The sequence below is a fragment of the Emiliania huxleyi genome (assembly GCF_000372725.1).
Source record: "Emiliania huxleyi CCMP1516 chromosome Unknown EMIHUscaffold_18, whole genome shotgun sequence".
Lineage (NCBI taxonomy): Eukaryota > Haptophyta > Isochrysidales > Noelaerhabdaceae > Emiliania > Emiliania huxleyi.
In genome coordinates, this window is record NW_005200784.1 from 445,789 (window position 1) to 464,552 (window position 18,764).

The 18,764-nt window shown below is 67.8% G+C and overlaps 8 protein-coding genes across 8 annotated transcripts; 2 read left to right on the top strand and 6 right to left on the bottom strand.

Moving 5' to 3' along the window:
- Positions 1 to 1,837: 1,837 nt before the first annotated feature.
- Positions 1,838 to 5,090, top strand: EMIHUDRAFT_203117 (hypothetical protein; the record flags this gene model as incomplete). Its single annotated transcript, XM_005783409.1, has 8 exons — positions 1,838 to 2,149; positions 2,468 to 2,686; positions 2,757 to 3,226; positions 3,411 to 3,432; positions 3,512 to 3,583; positions 3,729 to 3,830; positions 4,104 to 4,415; positions 4,626 to 5,090. The coding sequence occupies 8 exons, from the start codon at positions 1,838 to 1,840 to the stop codon at positions 5,088 to 5,090; spliced, it is 1,974 nt and encodes a 657-aa protein (XP_005783466.1).
- A 424-nt stretch (positions 5,091 to 5,514) lies between these two features.
- Positions 5,515 to 6,517, bottom strand: EMIHUDRAFT_60709 (hypothetical protein; the record flags this gene model as incomplete). Its single annotated transcript, XM_005783410.1, has 3 exons — positions 5,515 to 5,846; positions 5,923 to 6,165; positions 6,238 to 6,517. Coding segments are annotated over 3 exons (855 nt in total), but the record flags the coding sequence as incomplete, so codon positions are not given.
- A 93-nt stretch (positions 6,518 to 6,610) lies between these two features.
- On the bottom strand, positions 6,611 to 7,447 carry EMIHUDRAFT_63702 (hypothetical protein; the record flags this gene model as incomplete). The annotated part of the gene is made up of 1 exon (XM_005783411.1): positions 6,611 to 7,447. A coding segment is annotated over one exon (837 nt), but the record flags the coding sequence as incomplete, so codon positions are not given.
- Positions 7,448 to 7,612: 165 nt separating this feature from the next.
- EMIHUDRAFT_63658 (hypothetical protein) lies at positions 7,613 to 8,625 on the bottom strand (the record flags this gene model as incomplete). Its single annotated transcript, XM_005783412.1, has 2 exons — positions 7,613 to 7,951; positions 8,134 to 8,625. Coding segments are annotated over 2 exons (831 nt in total), but the record flags the coding sequence as incomplete, so codon positions are not given.
- A 649-nt stretch (positions 8,626 to 9,274) lies between these two features.
- On the bottom strand, positions 9,275 to 10,156 carry EMIHUDRAFT_449640 (hypothetical protein; the record flags this gene model as incomplete). Its single annotated transcript, XM_005783413.1, has 1 exon — positions 9,275 to 10,156. One exon carries the CDS (start codon positions 10,154 to 10,156, stop codon positions 9,527 to 9,529), a length of 630 nt encoding a protein of 209 aa, XP_005783470.1. The 3' UTR covers positions 9,275 to 9,526.
- A 137-nt stretch (positions 10,157 to 10,293) lies between these two features.
- Positions 10,294 to 11,939, bottom strand: EMIHUDRAFT_203120 (hypothetical protein; the record flags this gene model as incomplete). Its single annotated transcript, XM_005783414.1, has 3 exons — positions 10,294 to 10,436; positions 10,533 to 10,646; positions 11,561 to 11,939. The coding sequence occupies 3 exons, from the start codon at positions 11,937 to 11,939 to the stop codon at positions 10,294 to 10,296; spliced, it is 636 nt and encodes a 211-aa protein (XP_005783471.1).
- Positions 11,940 to 12,852: 913 nt separating this feature from the next.
- Positions 12,853 to 14,100, bottom strand: EMIHUDRAFT_203121 (hypothetical protein; the record flags this gene model as incomplete). The annotated part of the gene is made up of 4 exons (XM_005783415.1): positions 12,853 to 13,411; positions 13,523 to 13,793; positions 13,951 to 14,021; positions 14,096 to 14,100. 4 exons carry the CDS (start codon positions 14,098 to 14,100, stop codon positions 12,853 to 12,855), a joined length of 906 nt encoding a protein of 301 aa, XP_005783472.1.
- A 2,087-nt stretch (positions 14,101 to 16,187) lies between these two features.
- EMIHUDRAFT_415290 (hypothetical protein) lies at positions 16,188 to 17,223 on the top strand (the record flags this gene model as incomplete). The annotated part of the gene is made up of 2 exons (XM_005783416.1): positions 16,188 to 16,850; positions 16,992 to 17,223. Coding segments are annotated over exons 1-2 (852 nt in total), but the record flags the coding sequence as incomplete, so codon positions are not given.
- Positions 17,224 to 18,764: the final 1,541 nt, after the last annotated feature.

Genomic DNA, 18,764 nt, shown 5'->3' on the forward strand with positions numbered 1-18,764 from the left:
AAGCTCCGCTCATCGGAAAGAGAATTCCTTTCGCAGTTGGGGGGGGCAAACCCTGCCCGGCCCCTAGGACCCCAGGTAAGGCCCAGGTGTGGCCTAGGGCATCAGAAGGGACCAAGAGGAGTCCAGTCTGAGCCATAGAGCCCATGTCTTTGCCCCCGAAGGTCGCGTTCAAATGCCCGGAACGGACGTTACAGTGGTGTCCGGCCCGGGCGCGCGACGATGGCCAGGGCGGCGCTGTCGCCGACAGGGCGAACCTGGTCCAGCGCGACTACGAGGCGCGGGCGGCGGCGCTCGATGCCAAGCCGCACGTGCAGGCATGGAACAACGGCTCGAGGGACGCCGTGTCCTCCGTGCTGCGCTCGTTTGGCACCGTGCGCAGCCTCGTTGTCAGGGCCTACGCGGAGGCGTCGGACGACCTGCACCAGCTGTTCGATTGTGTGGTGGAGTCGGCATCCAAGCAGCACTGGAGGCGGATCGGCGCGCGTAGCGCGAGGGAGGCGCGGTCCTACTTCGCTACGACGCTGCGGCGGGCGTGGGGCGTGCACTTTGCGCGCGAGTTCGCGCGGCACCGCCTCCGACGCGTGGTGTTCGTGGGGGCCCCGCGGCGACAGCCGGGCAGGCCTCTCGCGACGGCCGATGGCGACCGGCCGGTGCTCTCGGCGGGCGAGTTTGCGGCGCACGCGCTGCGCGTAGGCGGCGCGTGGGCGGGTGGCCCGCCCGGCCGATGAACACCGGACGCGAGGGTCGGTCGGCTCCTAACTAGCTGTATATAGTCGCGATCTGCCGGCGTGCGTATGAGCTCACTAGCTACTCGAAGTAGAGCACACTCTAGAGGCCGTCATCGCATTCGCCTTCCTGGTACCCAGCGCTGGCTTCTGACTGTCGTTGCTGTCTCTCCCTTCTCGCTCGACTGTCTGTGCTTGTGCGTCTTGGGTCCGGGGTTGTGTTTTTGTTTTGTGTGAACCCACCCCCGTGTTGCGTGACTGTCTCTGTGCGATTTCGGGCGGGGTTGTGCGTTTACGAGTATGTGAACCAGCGCACAGCGCCATTGACGTATTTTCTTCTCAATAACAACTGTGAACAGACTTCTGACGGACGATGCTGTCTGGGACCCAGCGCTGACTTCTGACTGATCTGTCGTTGCTGTCGATCCCTTTCTCGACTGTCTGAGCTTGTGCGTCTTGGGGCCGGGGTTGTGTTTTTGTGTGAAGAGGTCGGCAGCCCGAGCGCCGTCGACCGCACCCACTACGGCACAGCCTCCGGCAGCGCCCGGGGCTTCGCCCAGCACCACTCGCAACAGCTCTCGCGCGCCGCCGTCTGTGGCGACGCGCAAAACATCAACAACGCTGCTCGCAACATGCGTGTCGCGCACTCATTCATGACCGGTCTCAATGTCCCACCCCCCTGCGCGCGGGCCTTCTAGGCCCGCGGGTAGTCTCACCCCATCCCCAGGGCCTCCAGGGCTCGCACCTCAACCTCTCACAGACCAAAGAAAGAAAGAAAGAAGCAGACAACCCAAGGGAGGGATGGGAGAACGGCACGCCGTCTCACAGACCAGCGCACAGCGCCATCCGAGGTATTTTCTTCTCAATAACAAGGCTGTGAACCAGCTGGTTTGATCGTGCAGCCCGTCGCCGGCCGTGCCTGCCTTCGCCGCCGTGCCTCCGCCGCCGCCACCTTCAGCATGGACAGCCCTGCCACGCGCCGCCCGCCTGCTGACCGCCTCTTAATTCCCGAGACGCCATCGCCATCGTCATCCCGCCGTTGCTTCCAGTCGCCACGCTCATCGCCGCAGCCTCAGGTGCTGGAGCCCAGCTCTCCCCCGTGGGTGGCGCCGATGAGTTTCGCCACGTCGACGTACGCGGCGGCCAGCTCGCCGCTCCGGCGCCTGAGCACAGCCGCAGACAACCTCGGCGCTCCAAAGGGCTGGCCCGAGGCGCAAAAGGCGGAGAGCCACCTCGCGATACTTCACCGGATCGCCAACCAGCCACCGACACGCCGCCTGGGCCACCGCGGCGACTTTATCCCCATCCGGCGCTGCAGCTCAGCCCTCTCCTCGGCTCCGACACTAGCCGAGGGTGAGGCGGCGGCGGCGCCGCCTCTCAAGGCCGGGCCATCGCCGTTCAGGCCGGTCGGATCGACGCCGCCGGTCGAGTCGCAGGCCACGCCTGAGCTGCCACTACCGCCTCTCCCCCCCCGCCCCACCCCGGAGCTCTCTCTGCCGTCCCTACCGCCGCGGCTCGCGGCGGCGGCGGCGGTGCGGACCCCGCTGTGGACTCCGGCGAGGCTATCATCATCGCGGCTGCCTTCAGCGGCGTTCACGTCGCCGCCGGCCGAGACACCGCCCGTGCCCTCGCCGGGCTCATCCCACTCGACGCCCGCCCCGCCGCTCCCGTCGCCGGCGTCGTCGAACCCGACGCCGCCGCTGCCGTCGCCGCTCGCAGACGGCGACGAGACGTGTTGGGAGGGAAGCGGCTGGCAGCTCGGTGTCGGGCCGCTTGCCTCGCGCTCGTCGCAGCTGGCCGGCTCGCTGCCCGACACGCCGTGCGAGGCGCAGCACGCGACGCACCCCTCGCGGCGCGGAGAGAGCGCAGACGACGATGAGACCGCGTGGGCCTCTCCCGCCGCCTCTCCCGCCGCCTCTCCCGCGCTGATGCCTCTCGCTGAAGAGATCCGGCGGCGGCAGGTGCATGGCCCCCGCCTCTCCACTCCACCCGCTCGCCGCCCGCGCCCACCCGCCGCCCGCACCCTCCCAGGTCGAGGAGGCCTGCCGCGCCGCCGCCCGAGGAGCCGCGACGCCGCCCGCACCGCCCGGCGAGAGCGGGCGGCAAGGCACCGACACGCACCGCCCTCGAGCCGCCTCCCGGCACCTCGCGGCGGCGGCTGCGAACGCGGCGGCGGGCGCGGCCTCGGGAGCGCTGCAGCGCACCACGGTCGTCGAACCGCCGCTGCCACCGCCCGCTGGCGCAGCAGTGCTCACCGGCGGCGCCGGCCTGAAGGGCGACCCTTGGGCGGGCGATTCCAGGGCCAGCGAGCTGGTGCGGCAGCGGCGGAACAGCGCGCTAGCAGCGAGCCCCGGAGTGGCTGACGCGTGCAGCCCGGCGGTGTGCGCGGGAGCGACTCTGTTGGACGAGCGGCGAAGCTCGCTGGACGAGCCCCTCGCCCTCGAGGCAACTCTGCTGGACACGACGCTGCTGGACGCGACGCCGGATGCGTCCCTCGACGAGTCGCTTTCCGCCGCGGACGCGACGCTGGAGACCGCCCGCGCGACCACACCGGAGGCGCTCGCGGCGCCGGCGGAGGCGGCGCCGGCGCTGCGGGCCCGGGCCGTCTCCTTGGAAGAGCACACGGCGGAGCTCGAGCGGGTTCGGGAGCAGGCGCCGCCGCCGTCCCTCCCTCGCTGCCTCCAGTCCTGGCCCGCTCCAACCACCGGTCGCGCTGCCTCGCCCCCCCCTCCCCGCCCGCACTGCACGCCTCACCACTCTCCTCGCCGCTCTCTTCGCCGCCGCAGGTGCGGCAGCAGGTCGAGGCGGAGCTGAGAGAGAAGATGCAGACCGAGCTGCAGGCGCAGGTCCAGGCGCAGGTCCGGGCTCAGGCGCTCGTGTGATATTCGCCCCCCCCGCACACACACACACGCGCGCGCGCGCACACGCACGCACACGCACACACACACGCACACAACTCACGGCGGCGCCTCCTCGACGCCCGCCCGCACGTCGCCGCTCTAGGCGGAGCGGGAGACGCGCGAGCGCGAGCGCGAGTACACCTCCAAGTTCGACGCCCTCTCCTCGCGCCTCGAGCACTTTCTCTCCACCGGCGCCGCCGACCTCGTCCGCTCGGCCCTCGCCGCGCAGCCGCCCCCGCCGCCGCCGCCGCAGCCGGCGCCGGCGGTGCTGGTGGCGAAGGCTCCGCCGCCGCCGCCGCCGCCGCCGCCGCCGCCGCCGCCTCCGCCGCCGTGCGTGCGAGCCGCCCCTCCCCCACCGCCGAACCCGCCGCCACCGCCGCCGCCGCCGCCAGTAGCGGTGCCGAAGGCTCCCTCCCCGCCGCCTCCCCCGCCGGCGGGGGCGCCGCAGAGCTTGGTATCCGCGCGGCCGGCGAGGCAGGTGAGCGCGGCGGACGCGATGAAGCAGGCCCTGCGGAAGAAGGCAAACACGCGGCTCGTCGAGCGGAAGGACGAGGTGGCCGCCCTGGTCTGCCGCGCGCTCGGCGAGCTGGGCGATGGCGTCGACGCAGCCGAGGGCGCGCTGAAGGAGCTCGAGGGGGCGGCAGACTCGCTCGGGCTGCCGCTGGCGGCCGAGGAGTGGGGCGCGCGGCTCGGCTCGATCAAGAAGAAGGGGGGTGGATCTCACTTTGACGAGGCCCTCCTCGGCCGCGCGGGCGAGGCGCATCGCCGCCTCTCCTCCCTCGCGTCGATGGTGGCGTGGCGAGGCGCGCTGCGCACGCGGCAGACGCAGGCGAGCGCCTCGGCCGTCCCTCACGGCTCTCCCCGCCCCCGCACGCACTTCGGCTCTTGCAACAGGTGAGCTCCGCCGTCGCTGCCTTCCGCTCGGGCAAGGCGGCCTCCTCTCGCGTGCGCGGTGTGCGGTCGGCGACACGGCGCCTGAGCCGCGTCGCCTGAGTGGTAGGCGTCGCTGTCGCGCGTGCAGACCATCGCGCGCCTCTCGGAGATGCTGCACCTCCTCTCCAAGACGGTGGGGGAGATCACCAAGGACGGCGGCTACGCGCCCGCCCTGCGCGAGATGGCCGCGTTGCGCGTGCCGGAGTCGCTCGACGACGACGCGGCGGCGGCACAGCTCTCCTCGGCCGTGCTCGCGGAGGTGGCGCGCGAGGTGGCGGAGAAGGAGCTCGCGGGGCTGCGCTCCGAGAAGGCACTCACGCGCCGCTTCCGCGCGCCGCAAACCCTCGCGGTGCTGCGAGCGGCGCGCGAGGTGGTGCAGGACGTAGCGAATTTCCTGCCCGCCTCGGAGGAACTCAGCCGGTCAGTGGGAGAGCAGCGGGCGCTGCTCGATGCGGGGATCGCGGAGGTCGAGCCGATGGCGGCGGCGGGGCAGCAGGCCTGCTACGAGGAGGAGGACGAGGATTATGTCTGAGTTTGTGGGATGTCTTGCTTGGGGCGGCTCCCCCGAGGGCGAGTGTTCTCGTACATGCGCGTGTGGTCCGTGAGGGCCAGGCTCTGCATCCATGGCGTGTTTGTGACTCTCGAAGCCACTCATCAGTCGATCACACTCTCTCGTGTTCTCGCTGTGCTTTCTGACTCTGTAAAGTGTAATACGGCGGGACCGGTCAAAGCGGCGTGCCACCTTCGTACATGTACATGTCATGTTGTTGTAACAAGTGCATGGAGTACGGCTTTACACACATTCACCTCTCGCCACTCGCCGCCCAGTCTCCCACCACCCCGAAGTTTCTGCACCAGGACGCGTCGCTCTCGGGCGGCGGCTCCAAAAAGAGAGCAGCGTCCGGCGTTCGCTGGGCGAGGGACGCGCTCATATCGACGCACCACATGCGCAGCAAGTGAGGCGGCTCGAGCTCGCCGCGGCTGAGAGCGTCGAAGTCAACTGCACGAAACCACTCGTGGCTCGGCACGCCGTCGCGGACGGCGGGGTTGCAGCCGAGCCGCTCCGCTGGGCTCGGGTGCAGCAGGTCGTTGACCAAGGCCTCAAAGCCGCTCGAGAAGCCATACGCTGCGGCGGCGGCCACGCCGCCGTGGCGGTGTGCCGTGATGCGCTGGTAGAGTTGAGATTCGGTGACGGCATCCACGTCCTCGTCGGGCGCGATCCACGGCACACCGCCCGTGAGCAGCACAAAGAGAAGGATTCCCAACGCCCAGAGGTCGACCGGCGCGCCTATTGTGGATCGACTAGACGACGGTCGGACGGGGGCAAATAGAAGGGAGCGGTGGCGCGGCGCCGGCGAGCCCACCGTGACCCGTCTGCGCCAGCTGCTCCGGAGCGAGGAAGTATGCGGAGCCGCACGCGTCGATCGCTGCTCCGCCATCGGAGCGGATTGCGTACCGCAGGTCCATCAGCTGCAGATAGCCGCGCGCGTCCAGTGCGAGCGCGTCGGGCGAAAGGTTGCGGTAGATGATTCCCTCGTTGTGGAGGTGGAGCAGTCCGAGCAGCGCGCCCGCGCCGCAGAAGCGCGCCGAATCCTCGTCGAGCTGGCCTATAGAAGGAGAGTCCGTTGAGTGGGTCAACGAGGAGGCCAGCGCCAACAGCTCTTGTCGAATCGAGTGACCTGCGGCGTCGAGCAGCGTCTGCAGGTCGCTAACGGCGCGCACCTTGAAGACGGTGAAGAGGTGGGACTCGTCCTGGAAGTGAGTGAGCGCGAGCGGCACAAAGGGCGACGCGGTGGCGATGCCCGCCAGCAGCGCCGCCTCGCTCATCACCCGCTCCGCCATGCCCGCGCTCTGCACGCGCGCCTTCGAGTAGCCGCGCAGGGTGTACTCGCCGCCACTCGGCGCATGCGTGGCCAGCGCCAGCTCGCAGCACTCGCCGCCCGCGAGCGCGTACATTACAAAGTCACCCCGCCGCACGCTCGCCAGTCCCTGCGCCTCGCGCTGTAGCAGCCGCTGCTCTGAGATGCGCTCCCTGCGCCTCCTGTCCGCGTCGATGATGGACTGCAGCGGGCCGAGCACCTCCTCGAAACCGTCGCGGCCGACGCAGAGGCAGCGAAGCGGCCCGCGCGCAATCACGTTCGCCGCGCGCGGCGCCTTCTCAATGAGCGCCCGTTCACCAAAGTATCCCGAAGAGAAGGTGCTTAACTCCTTCTCGGCCGCGCCGGCGTCGCTTGGGTCATCGCTCCTGGTTACGGCGACGGAGCCCTCAAGGATGACGTAAAAGGTGTCAGTCCGCTCACCCTGCCGGATCACGTACTCGCCGTCTGAGTAGCTAGCCTCGGTGAGCAGCTCCTCCAACCGCTGCAGCTGATTGAGCGACAGCGATCGGAGCACCTCGACCGAGCGCAGGGTGCGCGTGAGCTGGTGCGAGGACGACTTCATCAAAATCGCGCGGAAGGAGCGGCGGTCGATGGCCCAGAGCGAGCCAGCCGAGACGCAGGTCACGGTCGCCGAGCGAGGCTTGTTGTGCATCAGTGCGAGCTCGCCAAAGCACGGGTTGCTGCCGCCCTGCGCGGCGTATGAGATAACTTCGACGGCAGGCTGGTTATCGCCTGGGCTCACAGTGACCGAGTAGTCGCCCGACTCGCATATGTAGAAATAGTCGCCGGGGTCACCCTGCCGGATGACCACCTCGCCGGCGGCGACGTCGCGCCTCACCATCGCGTCGAGCACGCGCCGCAGCTGCGCCTCGTTGAGGTACGCAAAGAGAAAGTTGGCCTTGACCGCAGCCCGGATGCGTGCAGACTCCTCCTCTGTCTTTTGAGCGACGGGTGGCGCAAAGTCGTCGTCGGAGGCGATTACGTCCGGCGCTGCGGTGGTGATGGCCATCTCCCGTCGCTTCTCCTTTGAGATGCCGCGCCGGACAGGCCGGTTCTCGCCGGCGGCGACCAATGAGCCGCCGAGGGTGATGGCGTCCGCAGAGGTTCTTGGTGTGCTCCCCGAATCGTCGTCCCTCGGCGCAGGGCAGGCGGCAGCGGCGGAGGCGTCAAAGTCGATGAAGGCGATGAAGACGGTGATGTCATCGGTGCGAATCTCAAACTGCAGCCACAGTCGGTACGCCTCCGCCACTACCGCGCGGCACGCCTCGAGTGGGTCGTCAAAGTTGCAGATCATGTCGGCCACAGTCTGATTGGTGAGAAACTCCCACACGCCGTCGGACGCGAGGACAAGAAACTTGTCGGCGGGGGTCAGCTGCTTGCAGAGCACCTCGGGCTCGGCATTCACGCCGATCGCTTCGGCGAACGAGTCGCCGATCGATCGCGTGAAGGCGCAGCCCGGGAAGGACTTGCCCTCGGCCCACACCCGCGGCGGGTCTCCGCCGTTGTCGATCTCCTCGCCGAGGTTGATGCCCCAGTCCTCGTGGAAGGGGGCATTTCCCTCGAGCTGAGGGGTAGGGGGCGGTGAGGGGACGGGCTAAGAAGCATGCGCGGGAGCTGAGGTGTTCAACCGACGGTGCGATTCCGCAATTTGTGCCAAGGGCTCTGGAAAGGTCTCGGAAGCGTCGCATAGCACACCTGGTCGCACGACATCACCACGGCGCCCGAGGCCTTGACCCGCTCGCGCTCGTCCCGCCGGTAAGGAGTCTGGTCCACGGAGAGGGAGAATGCCATCAGCCGCTTCCCCTGCCGCTGCCCGATGATCGCGCGCGAGTCGCCAATGTTTGCAATCGAGACCTCGCTGTCGTGGAAGGTGGCAGTGATGGCAGTGGTTCCCGACATCGAGTCGTCAAAGTCCTGCTCATGCATCCGCTCGTTTATCTCGGCAAAGGCCTCGGTGTAGGCGCGCTCAAAGTCAGCTGGCTCCTCCTGCATCGCCGCCTTCAAGCGCTCCTCGACGTTGTCGCGGACGAAGTGAGAGCACGCGTCGCCCTCTGCGCCATGCCCGTCAAACACGCCGGCAAAGAAGCGGGCGTCGTCGCCGCCAAAGGAGGGAAGAACCTTGATGGCGTCTTGGTTGCACTTGTACAGATCCTCGGGGTAGTAGCCGCGCTGGGACACGTGCGCGTACCTGCAGCCAAGGGGCTCTGCGGTGAGGGGGCTGGTTGCTGAGTCTGGCCGACATTGCCTCGGCGAGATGGAGAGCCAGCACAGAGGTGTGGTCGGCGCGCGCACCGAATCGTGATGCCGGTCTGGCCCAGGCGGTGTGTCTGAGACCGCTCGGAGCACTGAATCCGCGCCTGGACCTCCTCCTGGGTCAGAGGCTGATGGCTCTCAGGCTCTGACGCGGTGGCGCTCGGCGCGGGGGTCCTCTTCCCGCCACTAGAGGCGCCGCAGCCCATGGTCCCCGCCACCGGCAGTCGAAGGCCAGAGCTACGAGCGGGACTGCACGCGTTGGTTGTCGCTGGCGGCGCGGTCGCTCAGTCAGTCAGCGATCGCAGCAAAGCGAAACTGCTCAGTAGCCGAGAGTGATACAAGTTTTGATTGGTCAGTAAAATGGCGTGTCTCTATACAAATTTTACATCCTTAACCGGGTACAACTCGTTATTAGCAGGGTAGGGCTAGGGGTAGTCCGGCGCGGCTGGGGCTCGAAACAACCCGCATGTCGCATATTTTTGTCCTTTCGCGTTTCGGGACGCGAGGACGGAGGAGGTGCAGCTGCAGGTCCAGGTGGAGCGTGGAGCCGGCAATGCCAATGGCGTGAGGAGCTCTGGAAGTGTATACAACGGCGCTGGGGATGCGAATTTCAAAGCCGATATAGCACGCTCTCTCTCTCTCTCTCTCTCTCTCTCTCTCTCTCTCTCTCTCTCTCTCTCTCTGTCTCTCTGTCTCTCTGTCTCTCTCAACTCTCCGCGCTCGAGACTCTCGCACACCTCGCGCGTACACACAATGAGAGTTGTCTCGCAGGGGCGGCCGAGACGGCGGTTGGCCAGCAAGCGCCTGGTGCCGTCAGCCAGCGCCTCCCGTTCCCTCAACCATCACTCATTAGGTCATCACGGCTCGACACCATCGTCGAGGAGGAGGAGCGGCGCGGCGGCGAGATGCTTCGCCCGTCGCCGGCCTCCTCCGCCCCCCCGTCCTCCTCCTCCATCGGCGCGGAGGAGGAATCACCCGCTTCGCCCGCCGAACCGCCCCGCGGCGTCTCCGGCGACGGCTGCGCCGCGAGCAGAATCTCGTCCGTCGACAGCCGCGAGAGGAAGCCGCTCAGCGAGGTGCTGCCCGCCCCCGGGCAGCCGGCCACCAGCACGCACAGCTGCGCCGCCACGCTCCGGATGGCGACGCTCCCCTCCCGCGAGCCCCGCCCCGCCGCCATCCCCATCGCGGCCAGCACCTCCTCCGGCTTGGCGCACAGCGCCGCCGCCGCGCCAAACTGCGAATGCAACGCCTTGCACGCAGCGGCGAACTGGCGCGACGAGACGGCGCCGCTCCGCTTGGCGTCGAGGTTGGCGAGAAGCAGTACGAGGTAGTCCCGGTACGGCAGCAGCGGCGCCAGCTGCGGCACCGCCAGCCGGAAGCGGCCGAGGAAAGCCTGGTAGCGGACCGTCGGCGACCCACCCCAGTCCCGCCCGAGCAAGAAGCAGCGCATCGGCGGGAGCAGCATCGGCGGCGTGCGCAACACGCGCCGCGTCTCCTCCTCCCACACATCGACGGGCAGCTCGCCCGTCGCCCCCCGGTCGGCCGCCTATTCACGGCAGAGCACGACGCTCAAGACGGTGCAGCAAGGATGCCCCCCCCCCTTTAAGGGTGGCAGTCGGCCGCCTGGTACGCAGCCAGCAGCTCATCGCGCTGAGCGAGGACGGCGGACGCGACGAGCTGGTGGCGCCGCTGCGACACGCGCAGCCGCGGCAGCTCCTCCGCGTCGAAGGACACGAACCGCAACCCTCCGAACGGGTGCTCCGCCGTCGCTCCCTCCTCCTCGGCGGCGGGGCTGGCCGCCGGCGCGGCGGCGCCCGGCGCGGCGTCGAGCGGCAGCGGACTCAAGGCGGGGTCGGAGAGGCGCGAGCCGGTCGCGCCGAGCAGTGCGTACGCGCCCTTGTTGAGCGTCTTGCCCGCGTAGTTTGAGGCGGAGAAGACGGTCGCGAGGTGCCTCCCTGGCCCGTACGGCCAGTGGAAGCCTTCCGGCACCTTCGGGCGGGCGGAGGTGGCGGAGGTGGCGGAGGTGGCGGAGGTGGCGGAGGTGGCGGAGGTGGCGGAGGTGGGGTGGCGCATGTGCGTGATGCCAATGCAGGGGGGGGGGGGGGGAATCTTCTCCTGCGCGCACACACCAGGCTCACATGCACGGGCGGGCTGGTCCCCTCGCTAGGGACTCGCTACCGCGGCTCCCGCGGCGCCTCTGCTGCGTAGGACGTGCAGCAAATCTCCGAACTGGCCGTGCAGGTCGCCGACGACGGTGACGGCGCAACCGGTCGGCACGTCGTGGCGTAGGACGTTTGGGAGCTGGGGCCGGGAGGGGCGGGAGGGAGGTGGGTGGGGGTGGGGGGAGGCGGTGAGATGGGCACGTGCGCGGCACTGCTGCTTGCGGCGGCATCGAGGAGAGGGGAAGCGAGGCGGAGGGGAGAGACGCGAGAGGAAAGCTGCTGCTGCTGCGGCTGCGGCGGCTGCTGCTGCGGCTGCGGCAAAGGCAGCGGCAGCGGCAGCGGCAGCGGCTGCGGCTGCGGCGGCTGCTGCTGCGGCGGTGGCGGCGGCTGCTGCTGCTAATGGCGCGGAGCCGCAGAGAGGCGTCTCCTTCTCCGCGCCTGCGCCAGCGACGCCTTTGCCGCATGCAGCAGCCCCGCGACGTACTGCAGCGGCGGCAGCGCGCCGGCGCTCAGGTCCGCGACGAGGTCGAGGACGGACGCCTGCCGGCGGGAGGGCGGGCGGCGGGCGGTGGATGCGTCGCGGCGGGAGAGTGGTCGGCAGGCGGGTCGAGAGCGGCGGGGTGAGGCGGCCAAGGCGCGGGCGGCGGCGGCGGCTGGCGGCGCGAGGAAGGGATGCGGCGCCTCTGTCAGTGGCAGCTGAAGCACACGCTGCGTGTAGCGCGGCGGCCAGCCGTGCGGCCACACCGCGCCCGGCGGCGTGTCGCGGTGCTCAACCAGCCGCCGCTCGAGCGACAGTGCGCCCTGCGCCACGAGCCCCTGCAGCAGTTCCGAGAGCGCTGAGACGGCGGCTTCCTCGGCGCGATCCTGGCCGGCCGACCAGAAGCGCCCCGCCACCGAGATTTGCTTGCGCACGGCCTTCCAACGGGAAGCCGTCTCTGGCGGCGCGGGTGGTGGCAGGTTGCTCCACATTGGCGTTGGCGGTGGAGTGTCGTCGTCGTCAAACGACTGCTCGTTGGCAGTGTAGAAGGGATATACCGTGCCACCCTCGCCCCGATAGGAATCCAGCTCGCCTGGCTGCCCACGCATGGCCTTGCGTATGGTATGTCGGTCCGCCCCGAGAGAGAATTCGAGCGCCGCAGTACCCTGAAGAGAATTTGGCACAAGCTCGCGGAACGTGCGCGGGCCGTCCCCTTGCCCGGCCTTCCATGCAGGGCGGTGGTCGTGCCATCGGCGCTTCGTACACACACCCACCCCGCCGCAACCGTCGCCGGCGCGCGACACGTTCCCGTCGGCCGGAAGAAAGACTGCCCTCGTCGAGTGTGTGTGTGCTGCAAACTCAGGGACAGTGCCGACGGGACGCGGCTCGAGGGGCGACTCCCGCGAAGGCACGGCTGGCAACCGTGGCGCGGGGAGGCTCGTCTTCGAAAAGTCGGGTATGGCTCCGCCCGCAACTCTCCTCGCTGACACGCGCGCCCCGTCGACCTTACGACGGGCGCGCTGCGGTCGCACGCCTCCCAAGTCATATGCCACGACGTTGCGGCCTAGATTTAGCACACGCGCTTCTGCTCGCATACACTCACACAATGAACTGACACCACCCATGAGTGCGAGTTAGGGCTAGCAGTTGGTCGCTAGCGGCTGTGAGGGAGCGTCCATAGACGCCTCACAAGACCCCACACACGGTCTTGTCCGTGCCTTGCGGCCGGCGAGATTGCTAGAGGCGGAGCGGTCTGCTCTAGCCTCGCACGTTACTCCCTGTCGTCTGTTGTGTTGTTGTGCTCTTGTTTGTGCCCTTTTGGCACCGTGTGTGCTGGGGGAGGCGACAGGGAGGACGACTGTGGGTGAAATTCTGAAAAACGTGCAGCACTTCTAGCCGACATCGACAAAAGTCACTCTCTAGCCCCGCGGCGAGCGGCCCCGCCGGAGGCGAAGAAAATTTTGCCATCTAGGCGCTATCTAACACACATTTTTGCACAAATCGACACCTCCAACGACAAGTTCAATAAGACTGGTCTTCACTGCAGCACGCCTCGAGCGAGTAATGCGTCTGTAGGCCAATATAATAGAGCTTCTCGCGCGCGCTCCTCAGCTGGCGGTCCGAAGGGCCGCCCGGGCCGGGCGAGAAGCGCAAGCCCGCCAGCCGCACCATGTGATTCACCCACGATGATGAGCGTCTCGGCCTCGAGCAGCGAAGCTTGCCCTCGCACTCGCGTTGCTCGAGCCTGAGCCACTGCGCCTTGACCACGAGATAGCCCGCGGGGATGGTGTCGGTGTTGACGACCGTGTCCTCGGCCAGCGTGTACGCCTTCCCCTTGAGCACCGCCAGCCAGTAGAGCCCCTCGAGCGACTGCTCGCGCCGATCTGCGCGGACAGCGGACAGCTGCTTCGCCTTGAGCGACGCGGCCCACACCTCCAGCGACTCCATCTGCCGCAGCTCGGCCGTCTCGCCTGCGGCACGCGGCGCCTTCTGCTTCTTGACCCTGCCAAAGACGGCGACCATCTCGCAGTCCCCCCAAAGAAGAGCGATGCACGGCGGGCACGCGCATGGAATACCGCGCCTGTGACAGGGAGCCGGTGCGGGGGTTAGGAGGGGCGCGTGACGTGCGGCAACACACGGCACACTACACGGCACGGCACGATGAGCATAACACGGCTCAATACTAGCGTACGTGGTCAGGAGACCATCCTTCCGCGCGGCGGCCGCATCCTTGCAATCCCCCGCGAACATGTGGACGTCGTGTGAGCCGTTGAAGCCATCAGCCTTGGGGACGGCAAGGGCGGTGAACTTGGAGTGCTGAAAGAAGCCGTAGAAGATGCGCTCGATCGCCCACCAGCCCTCCTTGAACGACTTCGCGACAGCCGGGGTCGCTCGTGCCTTGGCGAGATAGAGGACGACGTTGCGAGAGCCGCGGAGAATATGAAATTGCCCGACCGGATCGCCTCAGTGATCGCGTTCGACGGCAGGTTGCTCAGCGCATCGCAGATGTTTTTGCCGTGCATGGACTCGAGCGTCCAGTGCACGCGCAAGATGCCGAATTTGGTGAGCCACTCGGCAGTCTGATGGTAGTTGTCTTTCCCATCGAACTGCGCGGCACACTGATCCCGGTCAGGGAGAGCTTCCGCTGGTAGTCGGGAAAGTCGGTTACGGGGAGGGCTACTACGAGGTCTCTGCGCGGGATGTGCTGGGGCCCTGCGCCCCAGTCGATTGCCGCATAGTTCGTCGTAGTAGCCCTATCATAAACCTCATATTCACACCTTGCACTTTGAAAAAAGAAATGTCCTGCTTTTGTCGAAGATCCGGAGAGTTTATCGGAGCATCACCCGTGACTGGCCCTGAGTTATGTGTACGCCAACTCAGGGTGTGTGGCAGCCAACTGGCTGTGTGTCTTGTGAGCCTGTTTGTGTCTGTGTGTCGCTCGTGCGTGTCGTCATCATCTGTCTCGCGTCCCACCCATACCGCGTTGGTGTCCAGTCCGAGCCTGGCTGTTCTTCACCTTCCTACCTAACCTAACCTAACACCAACTCGCTCGCACGACACCGGGCACGGGACTGGCGCGCAAAGAAGAGAACACACAACACACTCTCTGACGTTGCGGGGCGGGGTGCGCACTGTGCCTCTGTGTTCGTGCGTCGCCCATATCTCCTGGAGGTGGAGATGCCTGCTCTATTTATTTGTCTTATCTCTCACGTTACAAGGGACACTCTGCAACGTGAGGAGTTCAGGGCTGGGCCCGAGCCCCTAGGGCGACAAGACATGCGCAGAGGGAATGGGGCAACACTCATCAGAGAGAGAGATTTTTAGCAATACCAAACAACTCTAACACTCACACGTCATTTGGGGCCTGGAGCCCTGTTCACGCGCGCGCGAGACGTGCAGACAGGGTTGCCAGGTGAGAGCGAATGGCGCGGTTCACGCCTCGCACAACAGAGAGAGAGATGCGCTCTGCATGGTGGGACATAAAAGAGAGCGAGTACTTGGGCGAGTAGGCCGTGCGGTCGACGCTGCCGCGCGCGACTTTGCGCGCGAGGCGGCGCAGCTTGAGAACGGCGGTGGGCGAGAAGCCGCCGCCGAACGTCTCGTGGAGCAGCAGGTTGAAGTTGTTGCGCTTGACAAAGATCGCGTCGAGGTAGAAACCGCGATGCGCCTTGACGTAGCCGTGGCCGTTCTTGTGGTCGAAGGGTTGGCCGGGCTGCCCGCGCGCCTTGCAGCCCATGTTTAGGCGGCGGGCCTTCTCCTCGGTGTTGCCGAAGGCGTAGGAGTGGCCAACGGAGGCGGGCGTGCCGCCGCTCGAGGCGTTGCCAACGCCCGTCGAGGAGGTCTTGAGGAGGGGCGTCCAGAGCTTGACTTCATTCACCTCATCGCATCCTCCCGGGCCAGCGTGGGGTTCCGCGAGGTCGACCTTGTACCCCTCGTTGTACTGCCGGGTGAGCTATGGTTTCTCCTTGTCACCGTGCACGACCGGCGCGTTGGCCGGGGCGCGCATCGCGTCCGCCCAGGCGGCGAGGACGCCGTCGTGGGGCCGCCGGTGGTGGGCCTTGTTGTAAAGGTAGTCGCCGAAGAAATCGACTGGCATGCCCCGCTCGAGCGCGACCCGAAGGGTGGGAAGCGCCACGGAGAGCCAAAGGCCGAGCTTCCGCTGGAGCTCGTCCTGGAGGGCGTCGGAGGAGAGGGCGGTGGCGTACGTGCCGTCGACACGGACATCGAGGGCTTTGCCGGCGAAAGGCGTTGAGGCGGAGACGAAGCGCGAGGCTTCGCGGTTGTTGACGGCGCTGTCTCCGAGGGACGGGTTGTTCTTGACGTGCACGTCCCGCGCCTTGACGAGCTCCTGGTGCGCGTACCAGTCCTTGTGATTCTTGATGGCAGCGAGCGCCCGCGGCCGCGGGTACATGGATTTGCAAGTGCCATTGAGAATCGCGTCGGTAGCTGGAAGGGACTCGGGCTCGGGGAGCGGGACGCTCTTGGGGTAGAACTCAGTCAGGTAGCCGCCGCGGACGGTGTGGTACTTGTTTTTGTCGCGGGCGTGTTTGTCTCATCAGAGTAGATGGTGACGCCTTTGGTTGATCAGTTGGGATAGTGCTGGCATTGCCGCTGCCTCCTCCTTCTTCTTCTCCTCCTCCACTGCAGCCTGCCAACCGAGGGGAGGTGCAACTGTGAACTGAGGTGCCACCGAAATTCGATCGAACCAAACGGCGCGCACCGAGGGGCAGGTGCACAGTGTGTCAAAACGGAGCTCGGCTAGGGTTGCGCAATAAAAACGGGCACTTCTCTGGAAGAGTAAAGAAAGAAATCGAAGAACTAAAAGAAATTTGCCGCGGCTGGCAAGGCCTGGCTGGGGTGCGAGTTGCTTGACCATCCACTTGGCAGGGTTCGGTCATCATGTGCCGCTCCTCGCAGTCATGGAGCCAGCGCAGTGACGACGGCTACTCTGACGACGACGACGACGACGCTGCCTTTGATGTGGAGGAGACCGAGGACGCGGGCGCATGCAGCGAGGAGGACGACGCGATCGTGATGAGCGGCGTTGATCTTGCAAACGAGCAGGAGCAGCAGATCGACAAGATCGCGGGCCTATTCGACCTGAGCCGCGTCGCGGCCTCCTCCCTCCTCCGCCGGTACGCGTGGAAAGAGGAGCGGCTGATCGAGGAGGTCCTCTCCGACCGTGAGCGGGCGCTCGACAAAGCCGGCGTGAAGCGGCAGCGGAGCGACGCGGGCCCGTCGACCGACTCCTTCGAGTGCGGCGTCTGCTTCGCCGACTATTGTGCGACCGACGGCTCCGCGCTGCGGTGCGGGCACCGCTTCTGCAACTCGTGCTGGAAGATGCACCTCACAGCGCAGCTCGGAGACGGGAACGCGCAGGCGATCCGGTGCATGCACGACGAGTGCACGGCGCTCGTCGAGCCCGCCCTCGCCCAGGCGCTCCTCGACGGCGCCTCGTACGCAAAGTTCGCGCGCTTCGCGCAGCGGCAGTTCGTGGACGACTCTCCGCTGCTGAAGTGGCGCGCCTCTCTCCCACGCCGCCTCGCTGACCAGACTTGTGTCCCAGACCCGTGTCCTCCCACCGCCGCGCCAGAGGGGCCGCTGCGGCGGGCATGGTTGGGAGAGGACGGCGCTTGACGCGCCCCTCCGCCTGCGGACAGGTGCCCCGCGCCGGGGTGCGACTTCGTGATCAAGGTGCGCGACCTCTCGCGCACCGAGTGCGCGTGTGCGTGCGGCATGACCTTTTGCTTCCAGTGCTCGCGCGAGGCGCACGCGCCGCTGCTGTGCGAGACGCTCACGCGCTGGGAAGACAAGGTCAAGGACGACTCGGCGACGGGGCAGTGGATGAGCGCGAACGCGAAGCGGTGCCCAAAGTGCCACATGCACATTGAGAAGAACGGAGGCTGCAACTGGATCGCCTGCCGCTGCGGCCACCAGTTCTGCTTCTTCTGCTTCTCGACCGACAAGTCGCACCACGGCCAGCCGTGCAACGCGCCGCCGCCCTCCGGAGCCGGGACCGCGCAGGACGACCTCGCGTACTTTATGCACTACTTTGACCGGTACGACGGCCACCGCAAGAGCCAGGAGCTCGAGACGGCGCTCCGCGAGAGCGTCTCGCGCAAGATTGGCGAGCCTCTCTCGGGTGCGGAGATCCGGCCACGCCCCGTCCCTCACGAGTCAGCGGTGGACTCGTCAGGCGAGGAGCTGTCGCGGACGAGCTCCGGCCAGACGGCGATCGAGCTCGACTACCTCCGGGAGGCGGTCGAGGTGCTGATCGCCTGCCGCCGACTGCTCAAGAACACGTACCCCTTCGCCTTTTACATCCCAAAGCCGGACGAGACGCACGCGCCGCCGCCGGCCCACGCGCCGCCGCCCGCTCTCCCGCCGAGCAACGCTGACGAGGCGCGGCTGCAGCGGCAGCAGCTGCGGCGCAACCCGCCGGTCGGGATCGTCGCGGCGCACTTGGCCGGCCAGCAAGGCTGGCCCGGCGTTGCCCGCCGCGCGCCGCCGCCGCCGGGCGAGGGGTCGCTCAGCACTCGCCTCCTGGCCGGGGTGGCGCGTGGAGCGGCGGCGGGGCTCGCGGCGGCGAGTGGCGCGGCGGCGAGCCTTGCGGCGGCGAGCGGCGCGGCGGCAGCAGCGGCGGACGGTGGCGGCGGCGCGGGCGCGGGCGGGAGCGGGGAGACGCAGGGCGGGCGACACGCCAAGGCAATCTTCGAGAATCTGCAGGCGGAGCAGCAGTCAGCTCTCGCGTGGCCAGGAGACGTCCCAAGGACGCGCGTCGGGGCACGTCCACAAGCCGCCCCGGTGGCCACCCCCCCTTTAGGCCGAGCTCGAGGCTGCGACTGAGCGGCTGTCGTACGATCTCGACCTCTCCCTCTCGCGCGAGGTGCAATCTCCCCCACGCCCACGTCTCCCCGCACCTCCCCGCACCTCCCCGCACCTCCCCGCACCTCCCCGCACCTCCCCGCACCTCCCCGCACCTCCCCGCACCTCCCCACACCTCCCCACATCTCCCCGCACCTCCCCGCACCTCCCCGCACCTCCCCACACCTCCCCACACCTCCCCGCACCTCCCCACACCTCCCCGCACCTCCCCGCACCTCCCCGCACCTCCCCGCACCTCCCCGCACCTCCCCGCACCTCCCCGCACCTCCCCGCACCTCATACCTCGCCGCACCTCCCCGCACCTCCCCACACCTCCCCACATCTCCCCGCACCTCCCCGCACCTCCCCACACGCCACTGCCTCTCTCCGACTGCAGCTGCGCGCCGCGGGTGCGAACGTGACGGCCGGCGGCGAAGCGGAGGCGGCGCCGGAGAAGGCCGAGGTGCTGCGCAAGAAGGACGACGCGAGCATGCGGCTGCGCAACATGAAGGAGCTTCTGGAAGCGAGCCCGCGCGACCCGGCCGCCTGGGGCTGACGCTGCCATGAGA